The sequence below is a fragment of the Oscarella lobularis genome, chromosome 5 (assembly GCF_947507565.1).
Source record: "Oscarella lobularis chromosome 5, ooOscLobu1.1, whole genome shotgun sequence".
NCBI classification, from domain to species: domain Eukaryota; kingdom Metazoa; phylum Porifera; class Homoscleromorpha; order Homosclerophorida; family Oscarellidae; genus Oscarella; species Oscarella lobularis.
In genome coordinates this window covers 1,877,747-1,897,631 of record NC_089179.1, presented here as the reverse complement: position 1 = coordinate 1,897,631, position 19,885 = coordinate 1,877,747, and the positions used below count along the sequence as shown (strand labels likewise).

The window sequence follows — 19,885 nt, the reverse complement described above, 5'->3', positions numbered from 1 at the left end:
TAAAACCAAATTACGCCATCTTGGACCACAGAAAAGCGAACTATCCTTCAGCATGGACATCAAACTAGCGAAAGTAAATCGTTTTTTTGTGATTTTTGACGCAAAACAAAGCATTTTCGTGAACAGGTGACAAAACTACTTGGTCGCACGGGATCGCAGGGGCAATGCACTCAGGTACACCCTAATGTAAGGTTGAAAGACGTTCCCCAGATGATCTCACGAAGGTTCGTGTCGAGTTCTTGGACGACTCGAATCGATCGATCATCAGAAACGTTCGGGGCCCCGTTCGCGAAGGCGACATCCTCACGCTTCTCGAATCGGAACGAGAAGCAAGGCGGCTAAGATGACGCCGCGTCCGCCGGCTGCATGATTAGAAGGTAAGACATCTTTCTGTCTTACGAGCGGCTACGAATCTTAGACCCGGTCTTTTATTGTTTTTAGACGTACAAGACGAGCATAAGACCGAGCTTGCGTCTTTCATTTACGTAGTGGTGGCATAAATAAAATTGTTTATGTCTACGCGTTGATTCTCGACGAAATCATAACGTATGAGGCGGTTGCATCTGCTGTTTTTCTGCTGTCCCCGCCGCCGATTCGCCCTTTAGGACTGCATAGAAGAAAGAGATATGTAAATCAATTGTCTAGACAGAGCCGTGTGGTGAGGTAAAGCAAAGATATTGAATCTTAGCGCGTCTTTTGCCTTTGGCTGTAATAGGTATGTATACATGGTAAGTACCTCTCTTGAATGGTGGAGCCTTTTGTTGGCTTTCAATTTTCTTATGTGCGTTGTATTGCCACTGGAGAAGAATCTGATCGTCGATAAATTTGGCACAGCCAACGTTGACGAGTTCCTTTCGAAAGGCTTCGTATTGAAGCAGGTCCAACAAATGAAGACAGTGAGGATACCTGCGCCAGCAGTACACATTCATTGTCAATAGGTCTTTCTTTTTATGCGACTACTAGCCTGACGTATCGCGCATATTGTGGCTGTTTCCAATAGAGTAAATATTTGAGGTAATTGACGAACGCCTTGTCTTTGAAGTAGCCGTGCTGCGCCAAAACTAAATGCAGCATTAGAACAGTAGGTGCAAAAATTCAAAATCTAAACTTACAATTGAGGTAGAAAGGATTGGCTAGGCATTGAACAAACTCGAGTTCGACTTCGAAACGCTCCTTGTCTTCTTCGTGGTCCTGGCATCCTGAAAATAAAACGTAGTAAATTGATAATGCCACTACAACGTACTTGGATGGCTTGTTGGAGGGTTGCTAGTCTCTGTTTCCATCGGCTCCTCGTCCATATTTTCTTGCTAGTTGCCCGTAGAATGCGAGTGTCCCGGTTCGACATCATGGCGTCAACGCGAAAGCTGTTTCGACCGGTTCGCCCTCTCTCGTCGCGTTTCTACACGACGGAAAAGAACGAGGACACTTTTCTGCATCGCTTGGCAAAGCGCTTCGAGCGCTACAACCCGCCAGGCGACTCTCACGCCAAGCTCTTGACGAGTCAACGGCACATTTACGAAATGCAAGGTTCGATAGCTAAGAGCCAGGTTGGACGTGAAACGGCGTTCAATCTCGTTTAATTAAAACAAGCAAAAAAAATTGCTGAAAATATGTCGTCGCCGCTGACTAAAAGAAACGTACAATTGCATGTTAGTCCTGGACAGTGGACACTGACCGTTATGAGTCGAGCTTATTAGGAACTAATAATCTTTGACTTGGTTGAGACCACGTACGCCCTACTAAAGATTTCTTTTTTTTTTAGTTCACAACATACGACCTGATAAACTCGACGAATACATGAAAATAGCGTAAGTCAGTGCCGAGCGAGAGAGAGAAACGAAGTCAGTGAGATTTTGTGTAGGGAGGAGACCCTTCCCAAAGTGCACGATGAGGCAAGTTTGCCCGTGCAACTTCTCGGTAGCTGGTACACTATTATTGGCCCTCAGGACCAAGCAGGTTTGTTCTGTTTTGTACCAGTTACCTCAATTCTTACTGCCTTCGTGCTTTAGTGCATATCTGGTTTTATGAGAATGGCTGGGATGACGTGACCTTCACCCACAACAAACTCCATCACGATCGCGTTAGCTAAAATTAGAACCTACCATACGAGTTTTCATCTGTCTTGCAGGAATGGCGTGACTACGTAATGCATCTTCGGTCATTACTGCGTTCGCGAAAGAGCCAGATGCTGATGGAGTTCTCCTTCTGGGGAAAGCCTCAACCGCGCAAACCGGGCGGAATTTACGAATTAAGAAGCTATAGCTTGAAGGTTGTATGCGTACACGCAGGAATGCAGTGGCTGATTTTCTCTGTCTTTAGCCAGGCACTTTGCTATCTTGGGGCAATGAATGGTAGTGCAGCTGTAGCAAATGTTGCAACGACTAGAAACGTTGTTTCTCAGGCAGCGGGGTATAAAATTTCGAAGTGAGGAGAAGGAGGCAGTCGGCGGCTGGTTTTCACAGATTGGAAAATTGTATCAAGTCCATCACATGTGGGGTAAGTGACCTTGCTTCTCATTCCAACAGAATCAATAACCTTTACGTTGATCAGCGTATGAAAATTTGACACGGCGAAAAGAAATACGCGAAAATGCCTGGATGCGACCTGGATGGGAAGATGTGTGGGCTCACACAGGTTAGATAACATTTTGAGTTGATAGAGAAAGAAAGAGACTACAGCGTCCATTCTTTTGTCTTTCAGTACCACTTGTAGAGTCAATGAAGTCAAAAGTGTTGCTACCGGCTTCATTTTCTCCTCTTAATTAATCCAAGCAAATGGACTGCATGAGACATGATGTTTGTTTGTAGATGTAAGTCTTGTCAAAAAAATCATGTAGTTGAAATTTACAAAATTCGGCAGACACTCTGATCAAAGGAGCAGTACTAAGAATTACATCTTTATTAGAGATAATATTTCACTACAGACGCCCTCAACCTTTAATTGCGCCATGCGATCCCCTCTCGTTTTACCAATATTTAGGATTGCAATGGGTTTTCCGAGCCTAGCTGCTGCCCTAACAAATCGAAACGCCGAGTAGACCTCCAAAGAAGACCCGACGACGAACAAGCCATCACATTCATCGGTCTTTTTGTAGACAAACTCAACTTTATGTTTTGATACGTTGTCACCGAAGAATACGACGTCCGGTTTCAAATCGCCACCGCACGTCAAACACGCCGGAACAACGAATCGTTTTGTGACGTCATCATCGACGACAGCGTCGCCGTCGGGCGCAACATCGACGATCGCCTCCGAGAGAAATCCCGGATTCGACTCAGTCAGTCTCGCCTGGAGAACTTTTCGCGACGAAATCGTCTTGCATCGAACGCAGACGACACGATGCGCGTTGCCATGGAGTTCGGTGAGACGTCGCGAGCCGGCGGCGAGATGAAGATTGTCGACGTTCTGCGTAACGAGCCAATGGAGTGGACCCGCGCGTCGTCGCTCGAAATCGGCGAAAAATCGATGAGTTTGGTTCGGTCGAACGGACGTGAAGTTGTCGTGGCCCACGTAGTTGCGCGCCCAGTACTTCTGACGTTTTTCGGGAGAGCTCATGAATTCCTGGTAGGTCATTGGTCGTCGAGTCGTTCTCGCGTACAGACCGACACCTTCGGATCGGTAGTCTGGAATGCCGGATTCCGTACTCACGCCCGCTCCCGTTATGGCTACAAGCCGTCGACGCTCGGATAGAAATTGTTCGAGTTGCTCGATTTGGCTGGGATCGGCTCGAGAGGCTCGCGGAACGAACAAGGACGAGACGCGACCAAGCGGTTTCATATCGCATCCGGGATAGACTGCCTGTGCGTCCGGGTTCTCGAAAAGAAAACGTTGCGCGTGCGCACAAAATTTAAACTGCTTGCTTGTTTCGACGTGTTCAGTTGCTTCGTCAAGCAGTCGTTATTCATGGAAGCTCCCCTCATATTTGCCAATCAAGAGAATGTGCTAACCCTGTCTAGTTGTTGTCAATGCGTGTCTAATGTCGTCTCTGCAGCTCGACGCATTTCGCACTCCTTCGATGAGCGCGAAAAAGAAAAAGAAGAGGAAGAGCGTGACTTTTGCCGTGTCGCCAAAGTTGATTCGAACGCCTTTTACGCCGCGCGCAAACGCTTTGGGTCGCTGTTCGACGCCGATCGCCTCCAAGTCCTCGCCCCTCAAGTGGCAAGCGCTTCAGAAAAAATACGAAAATCTCGAAGAGCGCTACAAAGCCACGCTAGAAGAAAACGAGCGTTTTCGGGCGACGAATGCAAAAGTACGTAAAGTTCAAATTCAATAATATAATATATGCAATTACATTCTTCTTATTAGAGTTTTGGCGAGGAATATGCTTCTCAAAAGCAGGTTCTGCAAAGCGTGCTTTCTCAGCTGGAAGAGATTTTTCCTGAGATGTCTTTTCACTGCAACACTCCTGCACCTGGCTCAAAAAAATCCGGAAAAGTGGAAGATCAAACTTTTGGAAGTTTTGTTCACTTTTTTCAGGATTGCATTAACAGGAGCACCGCGTCGAAACAAAGACCCACAGGTGGAATAAATTAGAATTTGTAACGATTTTTTGACGTAATCTTTCCAAAGTAGATTTGCCGAAGTCTTGGACATCGCCACTTCCATTTCCGGCTACTTTTGAGGAAACGCCGTCAAAGTAACGGAGAAATTTGATGGCTGCGTTAAATTAAAAGCGGGATCTATTAGGTCTACTATCATTCTATCACCGCCGTCTCCTTTCAAAACGGCAAATGACTCGAGCTCGCCTTTTCTCTCTGCGGCGATACAAATCGCTGCACCAACTTCTCACGACGTCTCGCTTTCACTGCCTTCTTTCTCTCTTCCCGCAACGCCTCAGCATGGAAATCAGGCTCCGCCATCTACACCCGCTTCGCAGCTGACGGCGCCCGAGACTCGTCCAAGTGAAATCAAGCGATTCTGTCACAGTTTGCAAACGAGCATTTCCTCGCTTTTGGACGAGGACAAATTTCCCGCTAAAAGGCTTTCGTTCGACGACAACGAACCCGTGACCGATGAGTCTTTTCTCACTGTGTCGTCCGCGCAGGCCGACTCCACGAAAATGCTATCTGTGGACGTTGGCGTGGCCATGACTCCAGTTACTTTGAATTCTGTCTCTGTAGCGACAGATCTGGTGCAGATGTCTTCCGTTGCCGTGGAGACGGATCCGTTGCCCGACTGGGAGTATAAGGCTCGTCAATATCAAGAAAAATTAGCGGAGGCAGAGGAAAAAATTGTTACTCTGGAAAACGAATTGGAGAAAGTCAGTAAAATTTTTTTATTTGTGTATGTGTTAGGCTCTTTTTTTGCTAGCTGGGGCATCATTTTGATGACATGCAAACGTGGACAAATTATAAAGATCTGTATTTTCGAGCGGTGAAGAAGGCTGAAATTCTGGAGTCGGAAAATGCCTCATACAAGAAATTTGTATCTAGCTGGGAAGAAGCACAACAACTTCAGGTCAGTTTGAAATGTTTTGCTTTCCGGAGAGTTTGTAAGTTGTCTAACAAAGGCGGTGCTTGAAGAAGAGATGGACAAATTGACTTATTCAGTGGAAACTGTACGTGAGGCCTCTTTTAATGAAATTTTAATTTTGGATAATATTTTGTGTAGCTTGTTTCAGCAAAAGGGGCATTGAAACAGGATTTGGCCAGCGAGAGAAAGAAAACTGGAGACTTGAAGTCGCAGCTTACAATTGCTAGTCAAGGTACAACTAATAAGCGGCAAAAGCCTTTATTTTTATTTGCTGACATATGTGATACTGTAGACTTGAACGTGGCTGAAGGAAAAGTTGCTTCACTGCAGCAGATCAATCGTCATTTAGAAGAATCGTTGTGTGATGGGATGGTGCGACGCTGCATAGGGGACGCCCTTCTTCAAGTGGCTGATATGGAACTAGATAAAACCAAAGCCGAGTATAAATTCAATTTGATTGTACCATATCAGGCATTGTCTATTGATGTATTCTAGGAGAGACGAAGCTCAAAAGGAGAGCAAGCAACTTGGTCAAAACATTAGCCAGCTGGAGATTGAATTGAAGACGGCGGCGGAGAAAATTGAACAACTCACAGTACATTCTACTTTTTTATGTATCTGAGCTCATTGTTTCTTTCTTTCAGTACAATATGAAAGATATGCAGGAAACGAGATGTTTTATTGATAATGAAAGGATGATGGCTACTGAGGACCTGAACGCCCTTCAAATGACGCGTGATGCTGATTTGATTGCCATTGCCAAAAGCTTTAAACAGCTGTGGACTGCCACGCGTCACACCATCAATTGGCTTGCAGTTGAGGGTGGCATGGACAAAGGAAACCAGGTAAATAATATTAGTTTTACAGTATTAATAGTTATACTCACATTGTTACTTTTGCAGGCTGTTGCACTAAAGCGGCAGAGCTTGCTTGTGCGAGGAAGTTTAGTGGATCGTGTCCTGGCCGGACAGCTGGTCACAGGGGCTGAAAAATGGGGCGAGAGGGTTTTTGTGAGCGTCGATCACTTGCTTGAGAAAATGCAAGAGATGGAAGATTATTTGGAAGATGTGCGTGATTTGGCTTCTGGAAAGGAGTTGAAGGAAAAACTAGAAAGAGAGATCAGCGAAAAGTAGACAGAACGTATTTTGGTTTTTAATTAAAAAGTCGCTAATGTTTTCTGTTTAAGGTACGAGGCTCAAAAGGAATTGACAAAATCGAAGCGGGAACTCGAACGGACGTTCGAAAAGTTGAACGAGACGGGAATGATCCTCGAGCGAACAGAAGCTCGCTACAAGGAATTAACGGAACTCTTTTTGGTAATCGCGTTGGTTCTTTCGCTCTTATTTCTCTTTGATTCTCTCAGAATGGCACGGGAGCAAGTGAAACAAGGAAAATGAAAGAAAAGAAGGATTATTACAAGAAGCAATTGGCTGAACTCTCTGCAGTCAGTCAGCACTACAGGGACAAAGCCGAGGAAAAGGCAAAAGCACAGACTTTGAGGCACTCTTGAAAACTGTATGCTAATGTTGTTGTTTTTTTGCAGATAAAAGTTCTCAAAAGGAATTTGGCTAAGGCTGAAAAGGAGGTCAAAGAAATGGACGATTTTATTGATCGCATTCGTCATGTAAGTCCTTTGCTACTATCAAAGTCAATGACACCGTGCATGTTTGATCAGATTTTGTTGGCATCTCTCGATGTCATACGAACGTGCCCGAAACTGGCTGCAATTTTGAAAGAAATGAACGGAATTCAGTGAACAACAAAGAAGTAACTATATTAACCTATTGATAGTGGATTAGATTAGATTAGACTACATGCATGAATAAACGATGTTCTTTCAGAGACGTTTTGACGCAGCAGCTACGTCAACCAAAGATATGCAATCTTTGACCAAGGATCGAGCCACCGTAATTTCTGGGAAAGATAAAATCCTAGTTGATATCAACTTGCTCGTCGCTTTCTACGTTCGCTTTCTTGCCTCGCTTCAGCTTTTCGACCGACGACTTGCTTCCCGCATAGCTCGGTTTCACTTCTTTTCCCATCACGTGAATCGTCGAGAGGAGCTCCGCGTATTTTGCTTCCAACTGATTTGCTGCTATTGCCGACTGTTGTTGTGCACTGGTGAGCACTAAAACACTCTCGATGAATGACTCAAAAGCCGAACTAAGCGAACTAACCCGTCAATTGGTCGTCTCTTCCTTCCGCGTTCATCGCTGCGCGTACCTGCGCTAAGCTACACGCTAGCTTGCGCAGTTCGCGTAGAATTCCGTGTCGACATCATATTTATTGATTTATTGATTTATTTCTAGTGTCGCGAAAATTCTCTTCCGTCTATCTAATCTTTCACTCCAACTCAGTTGATTTCTTTCTCTATATAGGGAAAACATTCAAGATTATCACTTTAGATTGGATTGGAAACAGGGGTCGCGATCTCACATCAAAAAATACACGTATTTTCTAAATGCAAAATGTTTGCTTTCAGCCTACTACAAAAAGACATTGTGTAATTCAAACTTTGAAGTCAGATGCCAGTTAGCTAACTAGCAAAGTTTTCAGTTCCTACAATTCTTCGTGAACAGCAGCTGATGTGTCTACGTCATTGGTCTTTTCACCAAACACGGTCTCGACTTCCTTCATTTCTTCATGATATTCAACGTTTCCCTTATCCACCTTTTTCGGTCTGAACGCCTCATATGGCTTCTCGCCAGCCTCGGACAAATCATAACTAGTGATGTAGCCTTTCGCCGCCAAATCAATCGCGCTAAACAGCTTGAAGCCCATAGTAGCCGATCCACCGAAATCATTCACCCATTTGTCAACGAAAGCTTCTGACGTCACCTTGTCATCAGGGCTGCTCAACATATCCTCAACAAACAATTTGACAGATTCTCTCTCAAACAAGACGTGTTCGTATTCGTATGTGTTCGCCTCATCCTGGTCATCCATCGTTGTCAAATTTGCAATCAATTTCAAATCGGCTTCATTCAACCCGGCAATGACTTCTTGGTCAATGACAATACCGCCGTCTCTACCAAACAAACTAAACATCTCGTCAACAGCATCCTCAGCTTCGTCGTCAGTCAACTCCTTGTTTTCGACAAGACCACGATGAAGAGCATCCCTCGACAAAACGCCGTTCTCATCCAAAAAAGTCCTCAACGCCAAGCGCACGTGCTCGGGATCCGCGTTTCCCATCGACATTTGCCCGTGACCAGAATATGACCACGTCACGTGCAATTGATCCAACGGAACGTAATCGTCGTCGCCGTGACGCTCGCAACCGCCCTCGTCAAACTCCTCGAGCCGAGCAAACAGAACGCTGACGGCGATATTTCGCTCGTACGAGCGCACCTGATGCAAATAGCTGTACGGCAAATAGAGACAGTCGCCGGCGGTCACGTTCGCGTGTCGCCATGGCAACCCGACGAGCTGCGGATACTTTTTCAAGTTGACGCGATCGACGTCGAGAAGAGCGAAGGCGCCAAAGGCCCCGTCCGGTTCGGTGGCGAGCGGCACGAGATGCGTGTACTTGCGATCGATAAGAATCCAATCCTTTCGACCGGCCAAGAGACAATTGATGGCGTTGTCAGCGTCGCGATGGAGCAGGCTCTTCGTGCCGCCGGAGCTGAACCAGAGATCGACTTCAAGGAGACGTCGTCGAAACGCGCCGCACGTGAGACACGGCAAGACGGACACGTCGCCGTACATCGGTTCCGGAAGTTGCGACACGACGTAGACGTTGTCGGTTTCGTAACGATTGAGAAATTCCCGTATAGCCATGCGTCCGGCTCCGAGTTCGCTGACCGGTAGGTCGCCGCCTTTTTCCACCTTTCCTTCCATTTTTACTTCGAGGTCGCCGAAGTGCTCGCGAACGTACTCGTCCGTCCATCGATGACGCGCCAGCGAACGATTGGCGGCGCCGCGAAAGAGCACCGGCTCGCCTTTCGACGCGTATTTCGTCCAGAATTCAAGCGGTGACGGCATCGTGCCTTCTTCGTACACGTCGATATGACCGCTCGACGGACGATGGAAGCCGAGGGGTTTGCCGTGACCGGGATGCTGCGCGCGAGCCCAAGCGAAGAAGAAGAAAAGAGTGAGGACAAACTTCATCTTTGGTGTAAATCCCCGGATAAATAGCCTACAAGCACAAAAAGATTTTTGTCGCTGCCACTAGTCCATCATCTAGTGGCGAAGTCGTCGGAAGAGAGATGCTGACTTCTCTGCCGCGAGGTCTACTCGTCGTTGACCTCGATTGGACGTGCCGGCGGCGAGTGTACGTGGCTCGTCCGACGCGGTGCATGACTTTCGTTCGTCGCTTTCGTCGTCATATTCGACGGCGCCGTCGAAAAGGAAAAGCGTCGCACGTGGACCGAGCGTCGACCAAACGAACAATCGAAAATTTAGCGAATTTTTGACGTCATCACCGGAAGACGCTAGGATAACAAATTATGTCTCCTTCCTTCGGGTCTTAGCACTTACGTACGCGAGGAACTGAAGTCATGCGAGTGCACCGTGTTCAATTCGTTTGGCGATCGAAGCCGATCGCGAGATCGCGCAGTACTGCACATCGCTCACAACGCCTACGGTGTGCTAGGTCAGGATTCCTACTATTTCATACATTCTCTAACTCAACACTTTGGCACAAAGAATTTATCCGTTCGGGATAGGGAAGTTGTAATCTGGGGGCTCGAACTGAGCCGACTTTCCGTCTTTGCTGCGTCGACTACACTAACGCCTCAAGCGTCGTTGTACTGACTGCGTCGTTTTTAAATCTTCTCGGCCCCATGGAGCAGTGAGTCTTCATGCAGGACTAGCTGTGGACAAAGCGCTAGGCATTCAGAGAGTGGCGACGTTTTCGTCAATCGCGTTGTGGTCTAGAATAACATTTCAGTACATTCTTTATCAGGTCGCTAGTCGATGTCGCACGCAGCCGTACGTAAATTGGAGGCGGTTATATCTACCGCGCTCGATTTTCCCACGTGAGCATTTGAAAGCGGAAAATGGAAGTGGAAGTCTCGCATCGAACTCCCTTTCTGATCGGCGTTCTACTCGTCGTTTCAACGCACGGATTCATTCCCAACGGTTGGCTCAATGCGGGCAGCAGCGCCCTCAGCCTTTTTCTAATTGACACTTCAATTACTCACAAAGCCATGACGAGAGACGCAATTGCCATCGTCGCCAAGCAACTTCTTCGTAGCACCGGTCATCTCGCACAACCCATCAGCGGCACGAATCCGAGCGAAATTTTTCGCGAGGCGTTTGGAGCTTCGGCGTCGTCGAACGACTTCGTGCGCGCTATCGAAGCGATTGCCACCGCGAACGCGAACGTCGACAGCTATGAAAAACCGGTAACGGAAGCTCATTTCGACGCAGAATATATTCTCGACGGAAACGAACGACTTTTGCGTCTGTTTCGTACAGCTGTTGGAGACATCCGAGCCGAAAAATACGATGAGGCTCGCACGTCGATTGGTAAGCTACTTCACGGTTAGCAAGACTTTTACAGTCATTCTAATTGGATTGAGCTCGGCCACGCTAGCCCGAATAATGATTTGGGAAAAACAAACAGGCGACCATCTAATATTGCTCCTCCGAAATTCCCTACGTGTGTCAACTGTCACAGCGGAATCTTTAGCTATCTTCGAAGTTGCAAGAATAATTTGGTTGTCGATCCTAACAATCCGGACATGATTACTAGTGGGTATTATGTTGGCCAGAATATTCCTAAGCCATTGCACACAAGTCTTGATGGAGGAGGGACGGGCGGAAAGGGCAAATGCAGTCATGGTGGACTGGGTGACACCACTGCATTCAAGCAGGCTAACGGGGGTATAAATAAGGATGCTACGAACGGTCTGTTTTCGCCTCATAATTATTTGCATAAACAAGCTGCTGCAGTGGCCACGGATGCCACAGTCAATCTGTTGAGAGACCTTTGGATGGAAGTAGGAGATGACGACTTTCTGTCATTTCTTGGACTTGATTACGGCGCTTCCCTGAGCTTTGCTATTGACACTACCGGAAGTATGAGTGACGACATTCAGCAAGTGTATGATGCCGTGGGACGAATTGTGGACTCGCGCTCAGTTCAACCAAGTGAATTTGTTTTAGCTCCTTTCAATGATCCAGGTACCTTCAGCAGGCGTAAAAGGTTAAAAATAAGTTTTTTATTAAATTATTCGTAGGCTTTGGTCCTGTTTATCAGACTGCTGATCTGGATCAATTTAAAAGCATCGTTTGGTCTCTTATATCGTCCGTATCCGGCGGTGGCGATGCTCCTGAAAAGGCAATCAGTGGACTCATCCTAGCTCTGCAAAACAGTAGACCTGGATCAACTGTCTACCTCTTCACGGACGCGAGTGCAAAAGATTACGATCGCTACTCCGAAGCGCTAGCTCTTATCTTGGCGAAAAGAATCAAGGTTTTTTTTATTGTAACTAGTCCATCATCAAGATGGCGACGTCGTCGAAAGAGAGATGCCGTCAGTCAGAGCTCGGTTTACAGTAAGTTGGCCGAAGTGTCCGGCGGGCAGGTTCTGTCTGAAGCCAAAGCCCAAGTGGGAAACATCTTGGAAATTACATCAACTTACACAGAAACGTCTGACGTCACCCTGCTAGCGTATGAATCGGCACTTCCTACCAACGCAGCCGGATACAACGTTACTGCATACGTGGACAACACAATAGAACATTTGACCGTTTCGGTCAGTGGCGAAAATCCAACTCTGACTCTTATTGAACCAAACGGTGAAATTGCCGTTTTAAACAGATCGAATTTCCAGCTATTGAACACGGCTATTGAACACGGCTATCAGCCGAGTTCCGAACCCGGCTAGCGGAAGATGGACGATAACGGTATCCAGCAGTGATCCGTATGACCTTTTGGTGAAGGGTAACAGCTACCTGGACTTTCTGTACAGTGTTGTTGTGCCAAAGTTTGACGGTCATCCAGGAATGTATCCCATATTGGGTCGACCAAGAATAGGTACTACAGTGCAAGAGATTATTTCACACACACGTACTAGTACCTGAGTGCATTCTCGCAACCGTACTATGCATTCAAATAGTGTTTCAAAAAGTGTAGCTGCAAGGTATACAGGATTAATTGATCCTCTATTGCATGGTTAATTAAAGTGCTCAATTCTCTATACTAACGCATTTAGTGCTAGCAAATTTAGTCTTATACCCTCTTTTCTTTAGGCGACTCTGTCTTTATTCAAATTTCCGTTGTCGGCATATCTGCTAACGGTCAAGGTCAAGTTGACAAGGTTATTCTTCTTGCTGAAAACGGCACTGTTCTTAGCGAGCACTTGACTGCTCTTCTAAGTACCGATGATAGCAGCGTCGACTACACTACCGTCTCGAGCGTCATCGTACCGACCGTATCTTTTCGAATTTCAATTATTGGCAGACATCGCGATCAGGCTTTTGCTCGCGTCGCTCACACGCCGGTGACACCTTTGGAATTCAAAGTGACTCTTACACCTCAATCGGAGCTTACCGTGAAGCAAGGAAAGGTTTCTGTTTTAGAATTTTTAGTTTCAGCTTCGCCGGAATTGGATGATAGAGGCATCGGGCAGTTTTTCACTTTTTCTGTAGAAGACAGTATGAATTTTGCGTCTACTCCTTCTCCCAGCTTATTTTATCTCAGTGCTAACGAATCGCAAAACGTGGAAGTCAAGTTTTCTGTGCCTCTTTGCTTTCCTAACAATGCTATTGACTCGGTGACGATTACGGTCAAATCTGAACAGACGAATGAAGTCAGTTCTTTTCTCGTTGACGTATTTGTTGATTCGGAGGTAAAAGATTGTGAAGGTACTATAATTTTAATTGGTGATTTTTTGTTTCACAGTTCATTGACGAAAGTCCTCCTACTTGCTTTGTCAACTATGCTAGCTCAATCACTTGCAGCTCTCTGTTGCTTGACTGCGTTAGTGCTGCGACTTGGAAAGCGTCATTCACAGTGCTTGATACTGGAGCAGGGCTGCAAGAAATAAAAGCAATTGGAACAGGAGCGGCCGTTCAGTTGAATCAGAATCTTGACAGCTATCCTACCGCTTTTATTGAAGCCGTTGTGACAGTTCCGTGCTGCAACGACAGCATTGTAATGCTCGCTACAGACAAGGCAGGAAATCAAGCCGCTTGCTCGGCTGATAAACAACTATCTCTTCCTGACTGCGACCTTGCAGTCTGCTATAACGGCGGAAAGTGCAAAGGTGAAAACAAGTGTCAATGCCTCGGTGGTTATTACGGCAATGATTGCAGTCAAGGTTTACAACTTCACAAATTAGTATCAGATTAATTTATAACCGTCGATGTATTTACAGTTGGCTGCCCCAAGCCTGTCGCACCTGAGTACGGCAAGTTGAAGACGAATACCTCTTCCTTTGCTCAGCAAGAAACGGCTAATTTTTCGTGTAACACAGGCTACGAATTGACGGGTGAGAACGGCTTGACGTGCTGCTCATTTGGTTGGGCAGGATCTATTCCCGAATGCGTTCAAAGTACTGTAACTTCTATTTTAAATTTCTGTATCCAGAAGAGCATAGACATTTATTTTTGTAGGTGTCTCCGACTCGGGTGCTGACAGCTGGACTTGCAATGTTCTACTGGTCTTTGCTCTTCTTATGGCTGCAAGTTTTGTTGATTGAGTTTCGGCGCAAAGTCTGAGTTTAACTTTCAGTTTTCAGGCGCTTGCTGCTGCCGCTGCATGCTTAATTGTTGTAAAATCGTCAGTGTCCTGTCTTTCAATTTCTGCCAACAGTCGTTTTTGATTGAGATCATTCCAGCAGAAGAAAGGTTTTGGTATGACAGCCTCCATGTCGATTCACTTTTTCAATATGTTTTTCTGCAGATTGATTAGCGTAATTAATTAATTACGGAATTGATGGAGCAACGTTTGTAGGAAAAATTCTTGACCGTTTGATTACAGCATAGTAATCTAATTAGATCGCGTTGGACTTCAGATGGAACTGCCCGCAGTGGCGTATCTTCTCCTCATCTCATTTCTTTTCGTCTCTCGTACAGAGGGCAGCTCATGCGAATTCACTTGGTCAGGAACGCCTTCCCAATCGTCAGCGTGTCTCCGTTCGTGCTTCGATCGCGCTCCGTGCACGGCCGACGACTGCGTCGTCCTCTGCCGACTCCCGAACGACACGATCGCATTCAACGCGTCGAATTACAGGGCATCGATAGCAGAGAACGTCATCGCGGGAACGCCCCTCGTTGCAACGTCGCTCCGACTTCCCGTCTCCTGGTCGAACGTCACCGTCTCTCGCTCGATCGTCGACGCAGTCGAGGCGCGTCGCTTCAATGTGACGAACGACGGCGTCGTCGTTCTCGCGAGCGAATTGGATCGCGAGAATCGGGGCATTCACGACTTCGTCGTTCGAGCGTGTGCCGTCGAAGTGTGGGGCGTTTCTATTCGAATTGACGCGGAGACGTCGGCGCCCTTTTGCGCTACCGCTCGAATCGTCGTTACCGTCGAGGACGCGAACGATATCGCGCCCGTCTTTTCGCACGCCGTCTATGAGACGTATCTTCTTCGAGACGAAGATGTCGGCGTCGTCGTCGTGCGACCGTCCGTTCTCGACGACGACGTCGATTTCTCAAATAGAAACATTTCGTTTACGTCGACTCTGACGTCAGAGAATCCGTTTTCGTTGGATTCTGTTTCCGGTTTCGTTCTACTGTCGCGCCCGCTGCGGGAAATCGATCCGAGTACCAGATTCGATTTTCGTCTCCAAGCGACGGACGGTGTCCACGTGGCGACCGCTGACGCCGTTGTACACGTCGTATCAGAACGGGGAAGTTGCATGGAAAACTCGTGCGCGCACGGTCGCTGTTCGCCCGCGCCCGACGGCAAAGTGGACTGCATTTGCGACGAAAATCATTCCGGAGTTCGCTGCGAGGATCCGGCCGTGTGTTTTTCGGGTACGTGCGGAACAGACGTAAGAGGAGCTGGACGATGCATTGACGACGGCAGATCGCTCGTCGGATGCCTTTATCCGAGTAACACCGATCTGACGGGGACGTATCAGGTGAACTCGCCCTTTACGTCGGTCACCCGCCCTCGATTAAATATTGAGAATGTGGTTAACGCCGAATTGTGCTATTCGACTCTTCAACTCGTCGCGCTTGATGACTCCCCGTCGTCGACGACGGCATTTGTTCCGCTCATTGCCGACGTTAACGTGACATTCGACAAGGGAACCGTCTTTGTCACGGTCGCGGAAGAAAAACGGCGTCGACTCAGCGTTTTTGTTCAGATTTGTTGTCCCGATTTCGACTGTTTTACTCTCACCGACGACGACGGTCGCGACAGGATTTTCAGCATCGTTGGCGACGTTCGACTAACGGCCATTCCGTGTCCGCTCATCTACGCCGTGTCGCACGGCTCCTATTCGTGCACGGGTGTCGGTTACGGCGATACGTGTTCGTTTGAGTGCGACTTGGGATACGAGTCCTTGTATCCCGATCCGATACGATGCGGCGAAGACGGAAGGTGGACAGATCGCTTAACCGGTAATCCAACTGTTTGCGATCCCGTCGACTGTGCGATTCTCTCGTACGACAACACGACGATCGAGTGCACTGCGACGCACTATCTCGGCATTTGCAACGTCACATGCACTCCGGGATTGCTTCTCGGCGGATCTTTATCTAAGCCGACTATTCAATTTGAACTCAACTGCAATCCGTACGGTTTGTGGGAAGGCGTCGCGTACGAATGCAATCGAACCGTCGACTGCGGAAACGCATCCTTACCAAACAACGGCTCCGTCTCTTGTTCCGGCTCGGCTTATCTCGATGTAAGTCGGGGGATTTAGTAGTTGAGGCCCAGTTCAATTTTCAGTCGTCTCGTTTTCCCTTGTAGGTTTGCGTGTATAAATGCAACGAGGGTTTCTACTTGGACGGTCTCAGAAGAGATCGACCCTGTGGACGTCTATCTCAGTGGGTCGGCCCTGATCCAGTTTGCCTGAGACGCGACTGTGGAGATTTGGTAAAGCGATCGCCGTGCGGTTCCAAACGAATTCGCGTACAATATGAGTGCTTTGCTTTAGCCGCCAGCAACGTTTGGAACTCTACGCTGCCAAGGCACGAAGTATCTCGACATCTGCGTCATTGTCTGCGATCCCGGCTACGAACTCGTCGTACCAGGGCGACGTCAATGTCAAGCCGACGAAACGTATACGAACAATTCAACAGAATGCGAAGAGTCAAACTACTGCGTTCTCGACAAGAACAACTGTCACTCGACCCTCGCCACGTGTCGTCACGTCGCCAAACGAGTGTTTGCGTGCGCGTGCAATGCCGGCTACGCCGGCAACGGCACCTACTGCGGTGTAGACACGGACGCAGACGGCCGACCGAACGTCGCCCTGCCGTGTGCCGTCGACTATCCGGAGTGTCGAGCGGACAACTGTCCCGACGAGCCGAATAGCGGGCAAGAGGACGCGGACGGCGACGGCTTCGGCGACGCGTGCGATTTGGACGACGACGACGACGGCATCAACGACGTCGTCGACAATTGCGACACGATCGTCAATCCGTCGCAAAACGACACGGACGAGGATGGATTCGGCGACGCGTGCGACAATTGCATGACGGACTTTAACGACGACCAGACGGACACAGATGGAGACGGATTAGGCGACGTGTGCGACGACGACAGCGACGGCGACGGGCTTTTGAACGAGGACGACAATTGCCCGCTGCACGTGAATCCGCTTCAGATCGACGGCGACGGCGACGGCGTCGGCGACGCGTGCGACAATTGTTTATTGGTGGCAAATCCTAATCAGACGGACGACGATCAGAACGGCGTCGGAAATACGTGTGACGATGGAAAGGATGTTGATAGGGACGGTTTGATTGATTCGGTCGATAATTGCGTCTTCGTGGCGAATCCTAATCAGGCGAGTTTGATCGTGCAGATTAAAGTTGAAAATTAAGTTTTGGTTTTATAGCTGGATACTGACGGTGACGGAAACGGCGACGCATGCGACAACGACGATGACGGTGACGGCGTAATTGACAGAGACGACAACTGTCGTCTTGTTGCTAATCCAAAACAGGTGCAAGTTTTCAAGAAACTGCAGTGCAGTAGGTCACTCCTGCTTCTTAGGTGGACGCCAATGGGAACAAAATTGGCGATGCATGTGAGAATGATTTTGACAATGACGGCGTTATTGATTCCGTGGTACGTGATAACAAATTCTGCTTGCTTAGTTGACATTCACTTTTAGGATGTCTGTCCCTTGAATAAAGAAATTACGACGACGAATTTCACGGTATTTGATCGGATTGCTCTCGATCCCATCGAATCAACCCAAATTGATCCGATATGGATCATTAACGATAATGGAGCGGAAATATTGCAAACGCAAGATTGGTAAGTCTCTAAAAGAGCGAATACTTTTTAATTGATCTACGGCACCGCTTCTCCTAGCGATCCGGGCCTAGCAATTGGTATGGACGCTTTTGACTACGTTGAATACAGCGGAACGTTCTTCGTTGGCGTCAGCAACGACGACGATTTCGCCGGCTTCATATTTGGATATCAGAACAACCGTCGTTTCTACGCTTGCATATGGAAACGCGGTCGGCAGTTCTACTTCGGTGGTGACTTTCCGCGTCCCAACGCCTATGCAGGAATTCAACTCAAAGTCATTGACTCAATAACGGGACCGGGACCAGAGATGCGTGACGCCATTTGGAATGCGGCCAATACGCTTGACCAGTCGCGTCTCTTGTGGATGCAGTATCCGTTGCCGTGGGAGTACGAGACTTCGTATCGATGGAATTTGGTTCACAATCCGGCAAATGGATTTATGCAGGTCAAATGGCTTCAAGGGTCGCAGGTTATCGCCGACAGTGGACCGATCTACGATACGACTCACTACGGCGGACGTCTGGGTGCGTTCGTTTTTTCTCAGGAGAACGTCACCTTTTCAAAACTCGGCTACAAGTGTCTGGAGGTAGCGTGATAATCTATGCATTCAATGAAATATTTTTATTGACGTGACGACGATGACGTTTTAGAATGACAACTTCGCGTTGCAATTTGAAAACACGACGAAAAGCGGGGTCATTCTCGGCACCTTTGAAGCACTAGATCTCATCGAAAATGATTTCACGATCAGCGGGTGGATTTTTGTCAATCAGTGCAGGTAAAATACTTTCAACTTTTTTAGCTAATGAATGACATTATCTACGGGTGTCTAGAAATCTAACTTGCGATATAGTGCGTTCTACCGACTTTGGGCATCCATCGACTGGAATTGATCTCGGTTTATTTTTTCAAAACGATGACGACGATCGTCAGTGGTCTATTACCAATGTAAGCACTCCAACGTCTCTAACTGGACCGTCGTCAGATCACACGGGGGGAGGAGGCTACTACGCCTTTTTAGAAGCCACTGGCGCAACACTGGGTGACAGGGTAAGTCCGCGAAAGTATTAGATACCGGCTGCAAAGACCTGATTGTGTTTTCCGCAGGCATCGCTGCAGACGCCGTGTTTTCCGTCTTCGTCGGGATGCACTATGACGTTCTCTTATCACATGCACGAGACCCTCAGTTTACGATTTCCTCGATTCAATACTTTAATGGGATCTCTTGAAGTTGAAATTCGAGAAGGCGTGAATGGATGGCAAACGGTCTTTTTCGCTGAAGGAGACCAGGGTCCCAATTGGGTGAACGCTTCGATTGACTTGGGAGTAAGTCCTCAATATAAACGCGCTTGTAAAAAATAGTCTTCATTAGAAATTTGTTGGAGGAATTGAAGTCAAAATAACAGCTCACTGTGGAAACCTGTATTCGGATATTTCTATTGACGACCTTATTTTCAGGTAAAATTTGATAGAAAGTCGTGACTGTTTTTATGAATTTGCATTGCAGTTCTGCATGTGGACAACCTCAGGCGTGCAGCGAGCTGTCGACGAAGCCTGTTCTCGGAACTAGAACAGGAGAAGGCAATTTCTACATGCAACATCCTGAGACATTACATGATTTGTTTTTAGGAATGCATCTTGTTATTCGCAACCAGGCTCTTCACGCCGGTTTATCTAGCTCCGACGACGTTTCGACTGAAGAGACGATTCCATTCGGAACCTGGTCCCACTTTGCAATGCAGTACAACCATTTGACCGGTGAACAGTCTCTCTTTATCAACGGTCAGTTGCACAAGAGTGCTGTTGCCATGTCAACAACTGTTGGCTTGGACGAAGCCTTGGAGCTGCTCTTGGGCCAAACGAAGAGTTCCGTTCTGTCCGGTGCATGGATGGACGAGGTATAGCGAGAGGGAAAACGAAAAAATAAATAGACGCTTTTATTATAGATTCGTATCTGGGACGCTGTGGTTGACGTTACGTCGTCATTTAATCAGTACCTGCACGTTGATCAATCACCCAA

At 47.5% G+C, this 19,885-nt stretch overlaps 8 protein-coding genes and 1 long non-coding RNA gene across 10 annotated transcripts in view; 5 read left to right on the top strand and 4 right to left on the bottom strand.

Moving 5' to 3' along the window:
• Positions 1 to 406: 406 nt before the first annotated feature.
• Positions 407 to 1,336, bottom strand: LOC136187740 (mediator of RNA polymerase II transcription subunit 31-like). Its single transcript, XM_065975416.1, has 5 exons — positions 1,244 to 1,336; positions 1,113 to 1,199; positions 965 to 1,061; positions 737 to 906; positions 407 to 607 (listed from the first exon to the last, which is right to left on the bottom strand). Exons 1-5 carry the CDS (start codon positions 1,296 to 1,298, stop codon positions 540 to 542), a joined length of 477 nt encoding a protein of 158 aa, XP_065831488.1. The 5' UTR covers positions 1,299 to 1,336; the 3' UTR covers positions 407 to 539.
• On the top strand, positions 1,337 to 2,862 carry LOC136187738 (protein NipSnap homolog 2-like). Its single transcript, XM_065975414.1, has 9 exons — positions 1,337 to 1,527; positions 1,763 to 1,808; positions 1,862 to 1,956; positions 2,010 to 2,080; positions 2,129 to 2,269; positions 2,320 to 2,351; positions 2,402 to 2,496; positions 2,551 to 2,634; positions 2,701 to 2,862. Exons 1-9 carry the CDS (start codon positions 1,347 to 1,349, stop codon positions 2,763 to 2,765), a joined length of 810 nt encoding a protein of 269 aa, XP_065831486.1. The 5' UTR covers positions 1,337 to 1,346; the 3' UTR covers positions 2,766 to 2,862.
• Positions 2,863 to 2,870: 8 nt separating this feature from the next.
• Positions 2,871 to 3,715, bottom strand: LOC136187739 (NAD-dependent protein lipoamidase sirtuin-4, mitochondrial-like). The gene has a single exon (XM_065975415.1). It carries the CDS (start codon positions 3,571 to 3,573, stop codon positions 2,890 to 2,892), a length of 684 nt encoding a protein of 227 aa, XP_065831487.1. The 5' UTR covers positions 3,574 to 3,715; the 3' UTR covers positions 2,871 to 2,889.
• A 112-nt stretch (positions 3,716 to 3,827) lies between these two features.
• Positions 3,828 to 7,316, top strand: LOC136187730 (CAP-Gly domain-containing linker protein 1-like). 2 transcript variants are annotated; one of them, XM_065975402.1, is made up of 16 exons: positions 3,828 to 3,939; positions 3,992 to 4,249; positions 4,306 to 4,519; positions 4,573 to 4,636; positions 4,687 to 5,260; positions 5,311 to 5,457; positions 5,510 to 5,557; positions 5,611 to 5,704; positions 5,765 to 5,912; positions 5,968 to 6,067; positions 6,117 to 6,317; positions 6,375 to 6,601; positions 6,659 to 6,788; positions 6,836 to 6,952; positions 7,016 to 7,096; positions 7,148 to 7,316. In XM_065975402.1, the coding sequence occupies exons 1-16, from the start codon at positions 3,904 to 3,906 to the stop codon at positions 7,226 to 7,228; spliced, it is 2,520 nt and encodes an 839-aa protein (XP_065831474.1). In that variant the 5' UTR covers positions 3,828 to 3,903; the 3' UTR covers positions 7,229 to 7,316. The 2 variants fall into 2 exon arrangements, with proteins under 2 accessions (XP_065831474.1, XP_065831473.1); XM_065975401.1 differs by having other exon boundaries at positions 4,570 to 4,636.
• Positions 7,221 to 7,545, bottom strand: LOC136187734 (uncharacterized). Its single transcript, XR_010669988.1, has 2 exons — positions 7,437 to 7,545; positions 7,221 to 7,386 (listed from the first exon to the last, which is right to left on the bottom strand). It is a non-coding gene; the product is annotated as an uncharacterized lncRNA (long non-coding RNA).
• A 320-nt stretch (positions 7,546 to 7,865) lies between these two features.
• Positions 7,866 to 9,594, bottom strand: LOC136187731 (uncharacterized). Its single transcript, XM_065975403.1, has one exon. It carries the CDS (start codon positions 9,580 to 9,582, stop codon positions 8,032 to 8,034), a length of 1,551 nt encoding a protein of 516 aa, XP_065831475.1. The 5' UTR covers positions 9,583 to 9,594; the 3' UTR covers positions 7,866 to 8,031.
• LOC136187733 (von Willebrand factor A domain-containing protein 7-like) lies at positions 9,094 to 12,307 on the top strand. The gene is made up of 2 exons (XM_065975405.1): positions 9,094 to 11,601; positions 11,658 to 12,307. Exons 1-2 carry the CDS (start codon positions 11,160 to 11,162, stop codon positions 12,305 to 12,307), a joined length of 1,092 nt encoding a protein of 363 aa, XP_065831477.1. The 5' UTR covers positions 9,094 to 11,159.
• Positions 12,280 to 14,278, top strand: LOC136187732 (uncharacterized). The gene is made up of 5 exons (XM_065975404.1): positions 12,280 to 12,456; positions 12,672 to 13,270; positions 13,324 to 13,741; positions 13,799 to 13,975; positions 14,037 to 14,278. Exons 1-5 carry the CDS (start codon positions 12,426 to 12,428, stop codon positions 14,120 to 14,122), a joined length of 1,311 nt encoding a protein of 436 aa, XP_065831476.1. The 5' UTR covers positions 12,280 to 12,425; the 3' UTR covers positions 14,123 to 14,278.
• A 159-nt stretch (positions 14,279 to 14,437) lies between these two features.
• The window catches only part of LOC136187728 (uncharacterized), a 5,824-nt gene continuing 376 nt past the window's right edge, over positions 14,438 to 19,885 (top strand). Inside the window, exons 1-14 of the mRNA XM_065975400.1 lie at positions 14,438 to 16,282; positions 16,348 to 16,473; positions 16,535 to 17,389; positions 17,441 to 17,548; positions 17,599 to 17,673; positions 17,720 to 17,865; positions 17,923 to 18,451; positions 18,516 to 18,643; positions 18,699 to 18,915; positions 18,973 to 19,191; positions 19,238 to 19,323; positions 19,373 to 19,446; positions 19,495 to 19,763; positions 19,812 to 19,885. The exon at positions 19,812 to 19,885 is cut by the window's right edge and continues 18 nt beyond it. Of these exons, the coding sequence (XP_065831472.1) occupies positions 14,438 to 16,282; positions 16,348 to 16,473; positions 16,535 to 17,389; positions 17,441 to 17,548; positions 17,599 to 17,673; positions 17,720 to 17,865; positions 17,923 to 18,451; positions 18,516 to 18,643; positions 18,699 to 18,915; positions 18,973 to 19,191; positions 19,238 to 19,323; positions 19,373 to 19,446; positions 19,495 to 19,763; positions 19,812 to 19,885 (4,751 nt within the window). The remainder of the gene's footprint in view (positions 16,283 to 16,347; positions 16,474 to 16,534; positions 17,390 to 17,440; positions 17,549 to 17,598; positions 17,674 to 17,719; positions 17,866 to 17,922; positions 18,452 to 18,515; positions 18,644 to 18,698; positions 18,916 to 18,972; positions 19,192 to 19,237; positions 19,324 to 19,372; positions 19,447 to 19,494; positions 19,764 to 19,811) is intronic.

Bases quoted from the DNA above. Each gene is read 5' to 3' on its own strand.
- LOC136187740 (XM_065975416.1), bottom strand. From the start codon at position 1,298: ATGGACGAGGAGCCGATGGAAACAGAGACTAGCAACCCTCCAACAAGC. The intron at 1,062-1,112 runs GTAAGTTTAGAT...TGCTGCATTTAG, and splicing joins CAATCCTTTCTACCTCAATT to TTTTGGCGCAGCACGGCTAC. The intron at 907-964 runs GCTAGTAGTCGC...CTGCTGGCGCAG, and splicing joins CAATATGCGCGATACGTCAG to GTATCCTCACTGTCTTCATT.
- LOC136187738 (XM_065975414.1), top strand. From the start codon at position 1,347: ATGGCGTCAACGCGAAAGCTGTTTCGACCGGTTCGCCCTCTCTCGTCG. The intron at 2,270-2,319 runs GTTGTATGCGTA...CTCTGTCTTTAG, and splicing joins TAAGAAGCTATAGCTTGAAG to CCAGGCACTTTGCTATCTTG. The intron at 2,497-2,550 runs GTAAGTGACCTT...TACGTTGATCAG, and splicing joins TCAAGTCCATCACATGTGGG to CGTATGAAAATTTGACACGG.
- LOC136187739 (XM_065975415.1), bottom strand. From the start codon at position 3,573: ATGACCTACCAGGAATTCATGAGCTCTCCCGAAAAACGTCAGAAGTAC.
- LOC136187730 (XM_065975401.1), top strand. From the start codon at position 3,904: ATGGAAGCTCCCCTCATATTTGCCAATCAAGAGAAT. The intron at 3,940-3,991 runs GTGCTAACCCTG...TCGTCTCTGCAG, and splicing joins TATTTGCCAATCAAGAGAAT to CTCGACGCATTTCGCACTCC. The intron at 5,558-5,610 runs GTACGTGAGGCC...TATTTTGTGTAG, and splicing joins TGACTTATTCAGTGGAAACT to CTTGTTTCAGCAAAAGGGGC.
- LOC136187731 (XM_065975403.1), bottom strand. From the start codon at position 9,582: ATGAAGTTTGTCCTCACTCTTTTCTTCTTCTTCGCTTGGGCTCGCGCG.
- LOC136187733 (XM_065975405.1), top strand. From the start codon at position 11,160: ATGATTACTAGTGGGTATTATGTTGGCCAGAATATTCCTAAGCCATTG. The intron at 11,602-11,657 runs GTACCTTCAGCA...AATTATTCGTAG, and splicing joins AGCTCCTTTCAATGATCCAG to GCTTTGGTCCTGTTTATCAG.
- LOC136187732 (XM_065975404.1), top strand. From the start codon at position 12,426: ATGTATCCCATATTGGGTCGACCAAGAATAG. The intron at 13,271-13,323 runs GTAAAAGATTGT...TTTGTTTCACAG, and splicing joins ACGTATTTGTTGATTCGGAG to TTCATTGACGAAAGTCCTCC. The intron at 13,742-13,798 runs GTTTACAACTTC...ATGTATTTACAG, and splicing joins CGGCAATGATTGCAGTCAAG to TTGGCTGCCCCAAGCCTGTC.